The 18,093-nt window shown below is 42.4% G+C and overlaps 1 protein-coding gene across 1 annotated transcript in view; it reads left to right on the forward strand.

The window, feature by feature from the left end:
* Nucleotides 1-18,093, forward strand: part of polybromo (protein) — a 740,816-nt gene that overhangs the window by 664,064 nt on the left and 58,659 nt on the right. The window contains exon 31 of the mRNA XM_080277986.1: nucleotides 14,196-14,273. Within this exon, the coding sequence (XP_080134112.1) occupies nucleotides 14,196-14,273 (78 nt within the window). The remainder of the gene's footprint in view (nucleotides 1-14,195; nucleotides 14,274-18,093) is intronic.

Below are 18,093 nucleotides of genomic sequence, written 5' to 3' on the forward strand. Positions count from 1 at the left end.
TTGCTAGTTAGTAAGTGGATGGCAAACAAAGTGGTTATGATTGCCTTTCAGAAGGTTAGCAGACAGTTCACCAGTGAGCACGTTAGCTTGCTAGAGTAGGGTGTACGCCAGACACTAAACTGCTAAGTTGCTAAACCGCTAAACCCCTTGACGGTATTGGCCAGTTGAGCTGAAAACAATCCCGTGAATGCTTTGTGTTCTTGAACTTGCATGTTTTAATATCTGCTGCATATATACACTCACAAAATGTCACAAAAGTAACTGACCTAATTAGGGTTACTGAATTTCCATACGTGACGAAAGTCTGTTTTGATGACTTGGCAGTTTCACTAGCCAGCATCTCTCCAGCATGATTGCTTTGCTAGTTAATGAATGGATGGCAAGCAAAGTGGTCATTATTGCCTTTCAGAAGGTTAGCAGACAGTTCACCAGTGAGCACATTAGCTTGCTAGAGTAGGGTATACGCTAGACACTAAACTGCTAAGTTATTAAACCGCTAAACCCCTTGACGGTATTGGCCAGTTGAGCTGAAAACAAACCGTGAATGCTTTGTGTTCTTGAACCCTCATGTTTTAATATCTGCTGCATATATACACTCACAAAAGTAACTGACCTAATTAGGGTTACTGAATTTCCATACGTGACGAAAGTCTGTTTTGATGACTTGGCAGTTTCACTAGCCAGCATCTCTCCAGTATGATTGCTTTGCTAGGTAGTGAATGGATGGCAAGCAAAGTGGTCATGATTGCCTTTCAGAAGGTTAGCAGATAGTTCACCAGTGATCATGTACGTTAGCTTGCTGGAATAGTGCGGATGCTAAACTGTTAAATTGCTAAACCGCTAAATATCTTCACGATGTTAGCCAGTTGAGCTGTAAACAAACCCGCGAAAGTTTTATGTGTTCCTGATCTCGCCTGTTTCTTAAATCTGCTGCATATACACACTAGTGTATATTATTTTTTAAAATAAAATCAAGTCTGCATACTGTAGAAAACACCTGTGGTTGCTAAGCAGTGACATGATCATCTTTATAAGAGTTTCTTCTCAGTGGAGCCTAACTAACCTGCCTTAGTCTAACGTGCAGGACGCATGGGGATATTTTAAGGTAACTTTGAGACAAAAAAGTGCGTCTTATATGCCGCGAAATACGGTATATATATTCATCCATGATCCAATCCTATGTTGCCCCATGAGGAGCATAGGAGCACAGGGCTAGGCAAGTTGGTCCTGACATTTAAAATGAGAGTGACCAGCCTCACTCATCTTTGAGTGGCATAATGTGAGCAATAAACCCCAACCACTCACTGGATATAAACCTGCACTGGCTCAGTCCAAATGGAGCATCTTAATTACTCACTAAACCACCAGGTGTCATAATTTGTGGTTATATGGTAACCACCCAACGTAGTAAATGATTTCTTGGCGTACGGGAAATCATTTGGCTTGTCACTCAATGTAGAGTCACCCATAGGCAAAAGGAAGAGGAAAGAATGAAGTGGGTTAGAGCGCTCCGCTCTGACCAAAGGGTTGGAGGATCGAATTCACCCAAGGGTCATTGGTAGACATCAGGAAGGGCATCCGGTCATAAAATGCTACATGCTCCAGTCCAAAAGTCCTCTACCCAGAGGCAACGCCTTAGCCCTTCAGGGATACCAGGCGTAAAACCAAATTATTTTATTATTTTTATTTTTATATATACTGTACAGTAAACCCTCTCTAGTTTGAACCTGAATAAATTGGATATCAGTTAATTCGGATCTTTTTGACTGCCAGATAAATAATTTAATTCGTACAGAAATACAAATTAAGCGAGCCAAGTCAGAACAAGGGTTCCATTCGGGGAATTCCCGCCAAACATCCTCGCCACTCTGCTCAGTTCAGCCCGAGTCTTTCTCCATAACAAATGTACTCTGAGTGGTCTCCATCCCAAAACGTGACATATATTTACATGTAAAATAGCGGGTTAGGTTATAGGAGCCCCATAATTTTTGTTAAAAATATATCTAAAGCATATTTATTATAAATATGTCTGCTGTAAGACACCCAGGACAGTGTTTACATACGGTGTCACCGACTGGACACATCAGTGCATTCTGACTTAACCTAACCTAACCAACTAGTTTTGCCCCTTAATACTCCGCATAAAAATTTTAACCACCAGGGATTGCCACTAAGCCTTTTGAAAGTCCTCATTACCAATCAAGAAAAAACTTCTGACCTAACCAATACGTCAGTGGCCGCCCAGCATCACGCATATTTCACCAGGAACCGCTTTTGGTGCACTGATTAAAAAAAAAAAAAAAAAAAAATGCAGTGTGAAACTATTTTTGAAAGTCATTAGTCATCAATAATAAAGAAAAAAAATGTACAGGTCTCCCTCGTTTTACGATTGGTATGCGTTCCTAGAAAGGCAATCATAACCGGAAATATCGTAATGCGAAATTAAGGTTTAATGGGATAAATAAGGATGCATTCCTGGACTTGTGTATAAGGAACCCAAAACCCATACAAGTGATCTAATGTGCAGTAATAATGATGATGTTTTATGTATTGTAGAGTCATGCTTGTCTCCCCAGCTTTCTTAATGTTGACAGCATGCTTTATAACAGTCGATACATTCGACTGTGTAAGACTCATGGAACGAGCGATGGAGTTTGTCCCCTCACCTGCTTCGTGCCACTTCACAATATTAAGTTTAGACTCCAGAGTTAAGGACGTTCTTGCTTTCTTTGGCTTCATATCAACAGCACCAGATGTTGCAGGGCGTTTACAAGACATCATGGTGGTGGCACTAGGGGTGCAAAATATGAAGAACAGGAGAAATAGTAATGTCATGGGCACTGATGCACACAGATGCACAGAGGTTGTATTCTGAACAAGCATGCGGGTGAGACTGGCAAAAGCGCAGGAAACTGTGTGGGTGGGGCGGGTATGCCACGCATCTCTCAGCTGATCTGCCCTTGAGTGCGGATTTCCACATGCCCAATTGTAAATGTGAGGGAGCTCAATCATAAAATGAACACTTGGTACTGAAGAAGAAAGATCGTAAATGTGAAATATCGTAAAACGATACAACGTAAAACGAGGGTGACCTGTACTGAAGTTGTCAGCATGGAGTCATTGCGCACTTGTCACTTCTCAGGTACACGCGAATGCAGTAATTGTGAATAATACACAAGTCAGCCAAGCAGTATAATTTGTATGACAGTATAAGTCACAAGAACTGAACTCACATACAGGTAATTATCTTACCCAACTATTGACATCAACACATCGTGTCTTCACATACCTTAAGAGCTGAATTTTCTCGGCCAGAGATGATCAGTTGATAACAAAGGTCAGGCACAAAGCCTTTTTTTTATCTTCTTCACACTGGTTGCACTAAAGGCGAAAACATGAATTTCACTGCTCTTTCATCATTAAGTTTTTTGTTTTTTCCAACAAAGAAACCATCCACATCATTAACACGTCTGACTCATTTTATCTGTCTGATCATTTGCATTTAAACTCCTACATAACAAGTCACTTTGTCCCATAATTTTATTTTCCTTTGGAATAAATACTTTTCTTGTGTTTATAGCACTTTCAGAGTGCTTAGGACTAACTAAAGTTAGCCAGGAACCATGTGCTCAGAGCTCTGATGGGAAATTAGGAGCAAGGAATTCAGCAAATTAAAGCTTCTCATCACAGCTATCTGTCTGATCGTTTTCATTTAAACTCGTACACCACACGTCACTTTGTCCAACAATTTTACATTTTCCTTTGGAATAAATGCTTTTCTTGTGTTTATAGCACTTTCAGGGTGCTTAGGCCTAAATAATTTAAGTTAGTTTGGAACCACTTGCTCAGAGTTCTGAGAGGAAATGAGGAGCAAGGAAATAAGCAGACAAATGCTTCTCATCACAGCGACCATCCACACAACACAGGCAGGCAGTGGCAGGTGGTATGGGATATAAATACGATACTGTTCTGTGCTGTTCAATGTTTCTGTGAATAAGTCATGTTTTAGTGAGCATGGGTGTGCTTTTGGAGCTGGGGCAGGCATGTTCTCTAATAATTCGAATTTTCGGATATTTCGACATGGGGCTTCCCCCAATTAATCCGAATTTGAGAGGGTTTAGTGTATATATATATATATATATATATATATGTATGTATACATATATATATGCTGCCCTATCAGTGGGTGTATAATGGCGGGATAGTTGCAGTGCCAAGACGCTCTTGGAGGGTGTCCCTGCAGCTGTCCTGGCGGGGTGCCCCGAGGACAATAACAAAGCCACTGGTAAGCTGGTGGGCTAGGGGTCCCAGATCCATTGCCTGGACCTGGGACTGTGCAGTGAGTGGGACCTGTGCTGTGTCTGTCCCCCTTTATTAATACTGAAGATGACAAAACAAAATAAGTTTCAAAGCAAGCCTGAGGACAGTAAATCACCCAGGGGGATGAGGGTGGGTTCATGGAATGTGGGAAGTTTGAGGGGAAGAGCAGGGGAAGTCGTTGAGGCATTCAGTAGGAGGTGGGTGGATGTGGCGTGTTTGCAGGAAGTCCGGTACAGGGGTGGATCAGCCAGAAAGATTGTTGGGAAGGACTGTTGCTATAAGTTGTTTTGGCAGGGGGGGGACAGACGGATATGGAAGTGTTGGTGTGATGGTTGCGGAGAAATGGGTGGAATATGTTATGAATGTTTTGAGAGTAAGCGATAGGATATTGGTAGTAAAAATTCTGTTGGGAAGAAAGATAACTGCGATTATATCGCCATATGTTCTACAGGCAGGATTGGATGAATCAGAGAAAGATAGATTTTGGGATGATTTTATACGTGTAGTGGGTGGTATGCGGGGTGATGAGATAGTGATTTTGGGAGGGGACTTAAATGGTCATGTAGGTGAAGCAGCACAATGTTATGAAGGAGTGCATGGGGGATGTGCGTATGGTCTAAGGAATGCAGAAGGGGAAAGGATACTCGAGTTTGGGGAGGCAACGGATATGATTGTGTGCAACACATATTTTAGGAAAAGAGACAGTAGGTTAATTACGTATGAGCCTGGGGGAAATAACAGTCAGATAGATTATTTTCTGGTTAGGAGGGCCGATAGGAGGTTAGTGAGGGATGTTAAAGTTATAGGAAGTGAGGAGTGTGTGCAGCAACACAAACTGTTGATTTGTGATATGGTGCTTAAAGAACAAGTGATGAAAAAGAGGACTTATGTACCTAGGAGGAAAATATGGAAGCTGAAAAACCAAGTAGTAAGGGATGCCTTCTATAACGAGTTGAGGAGAGTGGTGGCTGAACAGGGAGCTGTAGACAGAGGCGTTAATGAACAGTACAGAGCCCTCAAGAACAATTTCTTGAGAGTTACTGATGTAACATGCGGCTGGACAAGAGGACCACCAAGACATAAAGTAACTTGGTGGTGGGATGAGGGTGTAGAAGCTGCAATTAAGGAGAAAAGAAGGCTTTTCCGGAAATGGAAGAAGGGTGGTAGCAAAGAGGAATATTTGGCTGCCAAGCGTAGGGCTAGAAGAGAGGTATACAGGGCAAAGTCTGAGTCACAGAGACAATTACTTGATAACCTAAATCATGGGGAAAGGAAAAATATATTTAAGGTGGCAGGTCAGGTGAAGAGGGATAATCGGGATATCATAGGTGAGCAGTGTGTGAAGAATGATGAAGGAAGGGTAGTGGTGAACAGTGAGGATATTAAAGATGCATGGAGAGAGCATTATAACTGGTTGTTGAATGAGGAGTTTGACTGGGACAGGGAAGGTTTGGAGCAAGCAGATCCAGTGTCTGGCCCTTGGCCTTTGATTGATACTGCTACTGTGAGTGAGGCAATAGGCAGGATGAGGGTGAGGAAGGCAGCAGGTGTGTCTGGGTTGACTGCCGAAATGTTGAAGGCCTCAGGCGATATAGGGGTGAGTTTAGTCACTGACCTGATAAATAGGATTATTTATGAGTGTGTTGTCCCAGATGATTGGCTGAAGAGTGTAATTGTAAATGTGTATAAAGGGAAGGGTGATGCTCTGGAAAGAGGAAATTATAGAGGTATAAAGCTTTTAGATCAGATAATGAAGGTAATGGAGAGAGTTTTAGAAGGTATGACAAGAGAAAGAGTGAATATTGATGAGATGCAGTTCGGGTTCATGCCAGGTAGGGGGACCACTGATGCCATATTCATTGTTCGACAGCTTCAGGAAAAATATATTGGTAGGAGAAGGGATCTTTATTTTATTTTTGTTGATTTGGAAAAGGCCTTTGACAGAGTCCCTAGAGAGGTGGTGAAGTGGGCAATGAGAAAGCTTGGCTTGGAGGAGTGGCTGGTTAGGGTGGTTATGGCCATGTATGTGGGTGCTCATACCCAGGTGAGAGTGAATGGAGATTTGATTGATGAGTTTTCCTTGAATGTTGGTGTGCATCAGGGGTTAGTCTTGAGTCCCATGTTGTTTATCATGGTACTTGAAGCCCTTTCACGTGACTTTAGAAACGGACTCCCGTGGGAGTTGTTGTATGCTGATGATTTGGTGTTGATTGCAGAGAATGAAAGGGAGGTGGAGGAAAGGTTTAGGAAGTGGAGAGATGGTATGGGGCAAAAGGGTTTAAGGGTAAATGCAGATAAAACAAAAGTGATGATATCTAGGGTTGGTGGCGGTACTGTCAAAGATGAGGGAGAGTGGCCATGTGCAGCTTGCCACAAGGTCGTGGGAAGTAATTCCATCTTGTGCGGTGTGTGTGATAAATGGGTGCATAAGAGATGTAGTGGTATCAGAGGTAGACTGCGAGATAATGCTGATTTTATGTGTACGGCATGCCGGGGTGAGCAGGTGGAGATTGTCAGATGTGAAAGGATTGAACTTGCTGGTGAATCTCTTGAGTGTGTGGAAGAGTTTTGTTATTTGGGACACATGTTGTGTGCTTGAGGTGGGGCTGGAGCTAGCTCTGTGGCTAGGGTGAGAAGTGGTTGGAAGAAGTTCAGGGAGCTCTTGCCTCTCCTGACATTGAGAGGGCTCTCCCTACGTGCTAAGGGGTCTTTGTATGCAGCATGTGTTAGGCGTGTAATGCTGTATGGCAGTGAAGGAGGAAGATATTCGCCGGCTCAGACGTACAGAAATGACAATGATTAGGTGGATGTGCAGTGCGTCCCTGCATCCAAGGCCTGGAGGGGCTGGGTTTACGATGGAAGAGTTGAGAGGTAGGATGGGACTGGAATGTATTGGTGTTGTGATGAGGAGAGGTAGATTGAGGTGGTTTGGACATGTGGAGAGGATGGGGGATGATAATTGGGTGAGGAAGGTGAGAAGTGTTAATATTGGGGGTGGGGTTATGAGGGGTAGACCGAGAAAGACATGGGACGAGGTCATTAAGTGTGACCTTAGGGTTAAGGGACTGAACAGGAAGGCTGCAATGGATCGTGCAGCGTGGAGAGCCGCCATTATGTGACCAAGGCCAACACATGCAAGCATGTTGGAGCCTTTAAAAATGAAATGAAACGATACTATAGCAGTAGCCATGTAGTAGTAGTAGTAGATATTCCCTAGGCAGTCTGGCCAAACAGCCTCGAGTCCCTTAGGAAGGCCAAGACCGAGACCAGGCTTTCCCACAGAGCTTTCAAAGAGTGTATGTTGTGTTGTTGGCGTAGGTGATTGTGTGCAGTCCAGTCTTCCATAATGTGCTGAATAGTATGGAGTGCTGTGTTGCATCCTGGACAGGCATCAGCAACGGAGTCATCCAGCGTCTTCTGGTAGCTTAACCCTCCCCCATCCCGACGTTTTCTGGGCAGTGGTACGCCCCAGTCCCGACATTTTTGGACCTTTTTTTTTTTTTTTTTTTTTTTTTTTTTTGCTCAAACATCCGCTTTTGGTGAGAAACATCGAAAATTCATAGAGAAATCGCTCACCTGAGGTTTAAAATACTCAATCCAGGTAGGAGTACCTCCTTACCATACAGGGTTTTCTATCAGGCTGGCTGCAAAGAAAACAAGTTCTATGGGAGGATAACTATTCCAAACCACTCATAAACGGTATTTATTTATTTGGTACGAATTTATATGTAGTACGAGAGTATATTGGTTTTCAAACGGTAATATAGGCATTATAAGCATTGTTTCACTCACTAACTCATCACCATTCCTGACCTTTTTTTGCCACATTACCTGATCATCATTTCTGACTGTTTCTTCCTCTAATGCTATGTAAACATTGTCCTCCACATTGTCATCAATTGGGGAATCACTTTGGCCCTGAATGTCTTTATTGGCCAGGTAACTGGTAACAGGTGAATTGCCGAGACAATGGCGTGCGGGGGGGGGGGGTTATGCGGTGTAAGGCATTGTTCCTGCTTGGCATCTTGTAGAGGAATAGAGGAAGGTGTCCCGTGTATATGTGCCAAAAATCACTCACGAAAATTGAAAATTGTGCAAATTAGGGACCTTGCAATGTTGCCGCGTTAATTTACGTCTCCGGGATATGAGTGCACATCATGTGAGGACATGAATTCACGTCTCTGGGACGGGGCGAGTTGAGAGGGCTGGATGGTGCCCACATCTCACCCTGGCCAGGTGGACCCTGTCGTCACGAGGGAGATAGGATTCAGAAGGGTGGATGTCAGGAGGCCGTGCATGCAGCTGTGTGTTGTCTTTAAGTGACTGAATGGAGTGACGAGTGATGTGAGTGTGGATATGCTTCTGGAAGCTGGTCTGAGGTGGGCGAGGGGGAAGAGATGACAGTATTTGTGGATGGTATCGTGTGCTGGGTGTTGTTTTGATGTTCCTTGGTGTGGGTGGATGTGCTGCCATGTACTGTAGTGGATGTTGTGGGTTTGTGGAGGCTGCAGCAAGAAACTGGGTGCCTCTCATGTCTAGGTGATACTTGACTTTGAGGACTTTGGTTCTTGATGTAGGTGGTCTGTGGGTGTAGTAGCTGTGCAGCCTGTGATTATTTTTAGGGCCTTGTTCTGTATGGTCTGTAGAGTGTTGTAGTGTGTTTTGGTGAGGTTAGAAGCCCAGGCAGGGCTTGCATAATTCATCACTGAACATATGTATTGTTTGTATATGAACTGTGGTGGTGGTTTCTTTGTTGTGTCCGAATGTTGTATGGGCAAGTGACCTCAAAGCATTGAGTCTTGGTGTTATTTTATTTTTAATGTTTGTGATTTGTTGTTTAAATGACATTGATGTACAGTATGTTACACCAAGGATTTTGTGTGAAGTGTGTGTGGTAGGGGGGTGTTGTTTATGGTGAGGAGTGGGATGTGACTGTGTTCTGCTGTCCAGTTTGTGAGAAGAGTCACTGTACTGTACATTTGGCTGGGGCTATTTTGAGCCTGTTTGTGGTGAACCATTCGTGTAGTGTGTTGAGGTAAGGTTGAATGATGTGTGCAGCTGTGTTTGCGTTTTGGTGCGTACATGTAAGTGTTATATCATCTGCATAGGAAGCTATGTGTATCTGTGGTGTGTGGGGTGTGGGTACGTCGTGCATGTATAGGTTAAAGAGTGTAGGGGACAAAACAGATCCTTGGGGGATGCTATTTGTGAAGTTTCTGATGTTAGAAGACTGACTGGCAAATGTTACGTGTGCACATCTGCCTGCTAAGTAGTTTGCCAGCCATCTTTTTGTGTTATTGTGCATGTTTGTGTTGAGTATTTTGTTTGTGAGGTTGTGGCGGGGGATGGCATCAAAATCTTTGCTAATGTCTAGTGTGACTAGGAGCATTCTGTGTGGCGGCCTTGCTGAATTCATGCCATCGAAAACTCTGTGTAAGGTTTGTAAGAAGAGTGTTTGTGGAGTGTAGTGGCGTAAAGCCATGTTGTGACTAGGCTAGGGGAATGTGAGGTGTGACTAGTTGTAGTACCAGTCGTTCAGTGACTTTGGAGGGGGTGCAGAGGAGTGTGATGGGGCGATGTGAGGAGGATAACGTGGGGTCTTTGTTGGGTTTAGGGATAGTGATGATATTGCCATGCTTCCAGATGTTGGGTATTATGTTGTGTGAGTAGCTGTAGTTTGATATGTTGGTGAGTGCTTGTATGCCTTGTGGTCCTAGGTGTTTAAGGTGAATGTTGCTTATGTTGTCTGGTCCACAGGCAGATGAGTGCTTGAGGTTGTTAACGATGTGCTTCGTCTGGTTGTAAGTGAAAGGTGCGTAGTCTGGGTCTGTGGGGAACTGACTCTTACGTCGGATGATACGTCGGTCTTCGGGATGGGGGTTTAGATGGCTGACTTGTGAAAAGTGATTGATGAGAGTGTTTGCTTGTTGTTTGTTTGAGGGTATGGTGTCTGTTGTTGTGATGACAGCGTGTGATTGTGTGGTGTTTTGCTGTTGGAAAGTGTGTTGCTGTTTAGTGTTTTGTAAAGTTTACTGATGTTTTTTTTGTGGTCAAGTGTTTGGAGGTAATTTTTCCGGTTTAGTGTTTGCTGTTCTGATATTTTATTGTTTATCTGAGTGTTGAGTTCTTGTATTTGTTGTATGGGGTGTTGGGGAGTGTCGCAGTGTGTCCCGTTGTCTGATGAGGCCTTGAATTTTTAGTGTAAAGTTGGGGTTGTGTTTTTTTCTGTTGCCTCTAGGGATGTGTCTTTTGTCTGCATTTTGTATGATTGTATTGAAAGTGTTCACAGCGGTGTTGATGTCTGTGATGGGTGTACTGTTTAGTGTTTTGAAGTGTTGTTCTGTTTCAGTTACAAAGGCCTCCCAGTTGGCTCTCTTATAATTAGTGTATGTGTGTTTGTGGCCAGCTGGGGTGATTCTGGTTTTGGTAGTGATGATGATTGGGAGGTGATCAGAACCTAGGGTTTTGACCACTCTCCGTGACGTAGTGGGGGCGAGGTTTGGGGAGCAGAAGGTGATGTCTGGAGATGATGGGAGGAAGAGGGCTTGGTGTGGGATATGAGTAGCCGTGTGTTTGTGTGTGTGTTTTGGTCTGCCAAAACTACGCATTCAAATCGCACCAATATTGGCACAAAAATTGCAAAAAATTCACTGATGTAAAAAAACTTGGTCCCATCATGATTGAAAAACTTTTGCTATATTTAATGAGCGATCACATTTTGACCAAAAGATGTTGCTCCTGGAGCCCGGCATAGGATCTCCGTAGAATTTTTTGCCCAGAGGTAGAACTCAAACAAACTGTAGCAGTAGCCGTTTGTCTATGTGTGTACTTCGGACTTGCTTTCGGAGAACTTGGGTTCCATTCCCGAAGCTGCAAATACCACGATGAGTTGGTTAGCTGGAAAAAATCCAAGTGACAACATTACACTAGAACAGCACATAAGCGTGAGAGCGCTCCGCAGGAGCAAGTGCGAGGGACCTGAGGGGCCCACGAGCACTTGTTTTAATAGTAAAACATTAATTTGTAGGATTTGTAAGTGTTTAATCACGCTCACCATCCACTCAGTTGATCCAGTGCTGCATTGGGTGTCAACCCTTTCCTCTCCTCCTTCCTTCCTTCCTCTTCTGTCTTTTGTTCCTTCATTGTTTCCTCCTCCTTCTGCTTATGGGTGACTTTACACTGAGCGACAAGCCAAATGGTTTCCTGTACACAAGGAAACCATTCACTATGCTGGGTGGTAACCATATAACCAAATTATGGCACCTGGTGGCTTAGTGAGTAATTAAGGCACTCCAATCAGATTGAGCTAAAGCAGGTTTATAGCCAAGGGGTGGATGGGGTTGATTGCTCACATAATGCCACACAGGGATGAGTGAGGCTGGTCACTCTCATCTTACACATCAAGACCAACTTGCCCAGCCCTGGGCTTCTACGCTCCTCATGGGGCAATATAGGATTGGATGATGGATGGATGGTAAGTCTGTATCTCTGTGAACAGCAGATTGCATTCAAGTTTGTGAGGGGGTGGGGATTGGAAGGGCAGATTTTGAGAGCTCACGCACCATGAAATTTGGCATTGCATCCCTGGTGAAGACTGTACAGTATGTAACTCCTTCTGTTCAGAAGAATTCACAAACTTTGGAAAATCCATGGGATATAGCAAGAATAAAGTAATATTTCATCCTTCTTATTTTTTCTTAAGCCATATATTTCCCTGCTTTGCATATGTAATTCTTACATTACTCATAAATAGGGCTAATCATTCCTCCCTCTATATGACATACTACAGCAGTTCAGAAATTATTCAGAAAGATAATTTTGGATTGTCATTAACAAAGGTGACTGTGAGGGGGAATGATGCAGTAATAATTTATATACCGAAATTAATTTTCTGAATATAATGTTGACATTCAGGTGTTGTACATAGCTAGCTATTACTATTTAGTATTGGGTAGAATTATCCTTTTAACTTTATGTATACTGTATTTGGTTTTGTAATTGTCCTTTTTTTTTTTTATGATGTGCAATTCAGTCATTTTAATTTACATAGTTGTGCAATTATTATACAATACTAACAAGGCATATGGGCTTGATGGGGTCTCTCCTGTTGTTCCCAAGAACTGTGATTCTGTACTTACACCCTGCCTCAGTAAACTTTTGCTTTTGTCCGTCAACTTGTACCTCTCCATCTCTCAGAAAGTTTGCTTTCATTCAGCTTGTCCCAAAGAAGAGTGACCATTCCCAGTCCTCTAATTGTTGCCCAGTTAATTTAACATCCTGTATTTATGAAGTTTTTGAATCTCTTCATAAGAAAAAGATTTTAAAGCGCCTTTCTTATCAGAACCATCTTTCCAGTCATCAGTATGGGTTCTGCCAAGGATGCATCACTGGCGATCTTTCATCATCCCTTCAAACTTCTGGTCATCCTCCTTTCTGGACTTTGACAAGAGCTTTGTCATTTCCTTTGACATCTCAAAGGCTTTCGATTGAGTCTAGCATAAATCTTTAATTTCTAAACTGCCCTCTTATGGTTTCTATCCTTCTATCATTACCATCATCACTAGCTTCAGTTCTGGTCATTCTGTAGCTGCCGTTGTAGACAGCCACCGTTCTTCTCTGAAATCTGTCAATAGTGGTGTTCCTTAGGATTCTGTCCTCTCACCAGCTCTCTTCTTTCTATTCATCAGTGATCTCTGAGTTGTACATCTGATCTTATCCACTCATACACTGATGACTCCACCCTTCACCTTTCCATTCGCCTCTCACAGCGTCCATCTGATTTGTCACTTATCTCAGATTGGGGTGAAGGTAATCTTGTTTTTAATGCATCAAAAACTCAGTTCTTACATCTTTTGACCCATCAGAATCTGCAGAAGTATCTTCTAATTTTTAACATTATCCAACAAAATTGGGGTTTCATTTCTTGGGATTTATCTTGGAAAGATCATGTTACATCTTGTAAGATCTGCCTTCAAGAGTTAGGTGTGCTAAGCCGACTCCGTGCCTTCTTTACCCCTACACAGTTGTTGACTTTATACATGGCTTTTATTCACCCCATTTTAAAGTACAGCTCTCATGTGTGGGGAGGCTCCTTACATACAGCTCTTTTCAGCAGGGTGGAGTCAAAGTCTTTTCATCTCATTAACTCTCCTCTTACTGGCTCCCTTCAGTCTGTCTCTTTGTTGCATCTTTATCATTTCTCTGTCACTACTTCAGTGGTCACTGCTCCTCCAAACTCTCTGCTTGCATTCTGTGGCAGTTGCATTGCACCTCTCTGGCAGCAAACCCTCATTCCTTTTCTGTCCAACTCTGATGCAAGAGTTGCCTGTTACCCTCGTTCCTTCATATATGCAACAGGTCAACTCTGGAACTATCTTCCTCTGTCCATATTTCTTATGACCTCCAGACTTTTTAAAAACATGTCCAGGCATCTCAAAATGAATGGATCTTGAATGTGGCTCTGTTGTTTGTTTTTATTTTTTTTATGGAACAGTTCTGCAGGTTTCTGGCCATTGGTTCTTTCTCCTTGCATTAAAAAAATGATGCTTTTTTGTTTCAGGAAGTATTTATTTTGTTCATGGATTTGGTTTTGTGTAAAGTTACTGTTTTGAGTTGATAATACTGTTTGTTTATTGATCTTGTTTACTAGATCCTTTCATTCCCTTATGTGTCAGTATTATTATTAAATCTTTATCTTAAATCATTATTACCTACATCATAAATAAGGCTGGAGTTTGCATTTTTAATCAGTGTTGCTTGTTCTTGCTTGATGAAAAATAGAATACTGTAACTGTTTTCCAGCTGCAAGATAACCCTAGATTTAGTGTTGCATGTGACATTGTGTTGTGTATGTGTGGTTGGACTGGTGTTGACAGGGCTGCTGGGAGGACGTTTGCCCCACGGCATGGTGGTGTCTTACCCTGGCCAGGCCACACCAGGCTACCAGCCCACAGGTTAGTACACACACACACACACACACACACACACACACACACACACACACACACACACACACACACACACACACACACACACACACACACACACACACACACACACACACACACACACACACACACACACACACACACACACACACACACACACACACACACACACACACACACACACACACACACACACACACACACACACACACACACACACACACACACACACACACACACACACACACACACACACACACACACACACACACACACACACACACACACACACACACACACACACACACACACACACACACACACACACACACACACACACACACACACACACACACACACACACACACACACACACACACACACACACACACACACACACACACACACACACACACACACACACACACACACACACACACACACACACACACACACACACACACACACACACACACACACACACACACACACACACACACACACACACACACACACACACACACACACACACACACACACACACACACACACACACACACACACACACACACACACACACACACGACAGTGAAAGAGCTCCGTGTTTATCGAGGGGAAGTAACACTTAATCAGTGGCGAAAAGGAGGCCTGCCTCTCGTGATTATGTGAATTAAGTGCTTGAGTGGTGATCCTGTCTAAGTTTAGTGGGAAAAAAAAAAAAGCCGGATGATTCAGTCAAGTAAGAGTACAATACAGTGGCAGTTTAAATTTCCATATGGGTGCATCGTGGCGGAAAGAAATAATCCGTTTTTTACATCCAGTGAAAGGAATTTGCGGGATTCTCCAGTGAAGACTGGAGTAAAGGGAGCATTAAACTGAACCAAACAAGAGTAGCAGGTGTAGGGAAAATGGCTGAGAAGAATGCTCAGGTATGGACAGTAATTAGAAAGTTACAGGAATGGACCTTAGAACAGGAGGTATTGAAAAATGAGTTAGAGAGCATCTGCTCATGCAGTGCTGAACAAGAGAGAGAGGTAACAAAATTAAAAGTGAGCAATAAATTAGCCACAAACGAAATAAAACAGCTCAAGAGGGAAAACATGAGGCTGGAAGAGGAAAGGGACAGGATGAAAAGTAAAGTTGACGAGTATGAATAAAAAATGAGGGTACACGATGAACACATCAAGGAAGAGCACAAAAGGTGGAAGAAAATTCTGGAAGAAGGAAAAATAAATCTAAAGGAGATTTTAGAACAGCAGAGAAAGGAAAACCAGGAAAAGGTGGAGAAGGAACTGGTTAAGGTACTAAAAAGTTGAGAATCTCTAGTCAGGGATGTAGCTGATAAGAACAAATGTGTGATCATTTCAGGATTGAAAGAAAAACTTGTGTCAGTAAGATCAGAAGGGGAAAGAGAAGAACTGAGAAGGGCTAAAGAGATAGTATCAATAGTTATGGAGGGTGACAACGAAACTCAAGAAGAGATTGAAGAGGTGCTTAGGCTGAGAAGATACAAGCAGAGCGGGGCATGGCCACTAAAAGTTAAGTTTCGGTCACATGTGAGATCATTAATAGTACATGGATACTAGCAGCCAAGGAGGGGTTCAAGAATGTTTGGATAAGGAGAGATGCAAATGAGGAAGAAAGCTAAAATAAAGGAGCTAGTCAAGGAAGCTATAAAAAAAAAAAAAAAAAAAAAAAAAAAAAACGACCAGAGATCGGAGGAGAAAACAGGACTTCTTCTCCTCCGATCAGAAATTGAGGAAGTGGTACCAACAGGGAAAGGAAGAGAGAAAGATGGAATAAAAAACAATTTAAAAGGATTGAAATTGGTCCGTTCTAACGTAGATGGCTTAATCTCGGCAAAGCTGGAAATCAACGATTTCTTGAGGGTAAATGAGCCAGATATTATGTGCTGTGTAGAGACCAAGCTAAGAGAGGATATTGATATCCAGGTGGGAAATGGAAAATACAAACTATAGAGAAGAGATAGAAAAGAAAAACCGGGAGAAGGAGTGATGATAGCAGTAAAGAACATCATAAATGTGGATAACGTGGAACTGGGAGAAGTTTGGGCAGAAGTGATAAATTTGAAACTAGAAGCCAGTGGGAAAGGCAGGAGAGACAACGCAGTAGTATATGTCCCCGGTAAGACAAGGGCACGGAATGAGGATGAATACAGAAAGTGATTGAGAAAAGCAACAATATAATCCTGCTGAGTGATTTTAATTGCAAACAGGCGAACTGGGAGGTATGGAACTCAGGAGGTAGTGAAGATTTGTTGGGCAGTATAATGTTAAATACAGCAGTGAAAAATATAATGACCCAGTGGGTCAAAGAAGAGACAGTTTAGAGGTGATGACATGCCAGCAAGACTCGATTTACTGCTAACCAAAGAACCTGACATAAATGAGTCTCTGAAATGCCTGTCCTATAGGAAAAAGTGATCCTGTAGTGACTGAGTTTCAGACGATGAAAGGGAATGTGACACCAAGAGATGGGCAATGCAGGCATGGATGATATAGCTTTGGGAAAGCAAGCTTTACGGAATTGTGGAAATTTTTCAGAGAAGCGGATTTGGAGAGGATTCAGGGAAAGATAAGAGATACAGAAGAAGTAGGATATATTTCTAGGGTTTTACAACTCAGGTGTGGAAAAATATTTGCCAAGAGTAAGTGGGAGAGAGAACAGGAAAAAGGATTGATACAACAGAAGATGTATGACAGCTAAAAGAGAAAGAGATGTGGCGTGGAACAAATGGAGGAAGACAGGTAATAATAGAACAAAGGATGATTGCAAAAAAAACTAGAAATGAATATACAAGAATCCATTGAAAGGAAGAAAGAAACTGCAAAAGAGATACTGGTATAATTAACAAATGTATGGTAAGGAAGAACCTAAATTGTTCTATAGGTTTGTCAGTAGCAAATTGAAACACAAGGAAGGAATCAGTAAGCTGAAAGTAGAAGGAAAAGTCTACAAAAATGTGGTAATACAAGCTGAAATAATGAACAAAAGTTTCCAATCTGTTGTCACTAAAGAAAGTGATTTTGTGGAGGGGGAGGAAGTGACTAGAAATGTAGTGATAAAAGATATAAAAGTGGAAGTGCTGAAAATGTATATATAATGGAAACAGGCTGTAAGGAAGGCCTCAGGGCCTGATTGGATCTCTAATTGGATACTAAAGGATTGCAGAGAACAACTGGCCAATAAGATTCACGATTTAATTGTGTTTTCTCTGGAAGAAGGGAAAGTGCCTCGGGAATTGAAGAGGGCCAATGTGGTATCAATTTACAATGGAGGGAAAAAGGAAGAACCCCTGAATTAAAAACCAGTGTCCCTGACCAGCATGGTTGCAAACTTGTGAGAGAAAATCCTGAAAGACAGATGGATAAAATATCTGGAGGAGATGGACATTCTGGCGGAAAGTCAGTTTGGATTCAGAAATGGAAATTGTGCGTCTCTAATTTGTTGAGTTTGTACTCAAGGACAATAGGCGTGCTACATTGCTACAGGAGATAGTTGGGTGGATTTTGTGTATGTATTTACATTTGGAGAAAGCTTTTACAGGGTATCCTATAAGTGACACTTGTAGAAATTGGAGCACATATGAGGACTGAAAGGGAACCTCATGACAGACTTCATGAGAGACAGACAGATGAGGACAGTAATAAATGACAGGATGTCAGGGTAGAGGGAAGTAACAAGTGGAGCTCAGTGCTGGTGCCCATAATGTTCCTGATTTACATAAATGATATGGTGGATGGAATGAACAGTTATGCAAGTCAGTTTGCAGATGATGCAGAGATCATGAGGAGAACAGAAGTTG

The sequence above is a fragment of the Coenobita brevimanus genome, chromosome 71 (genome assembly GCF_032717465.1).
Source record: "Coenobita brevimanus isolate Jiangsu-jjx chromosome 71, ASM3271746v2, whole genome shotgun sequence".
NCBI classification, from domain to species: domain Eukaryota; kingdom Metazoa; phylum Arthropoda; class Malacostraca; order Decapoda; family Coenobitidae; genus Coenobita; species Coenobita brevimanus.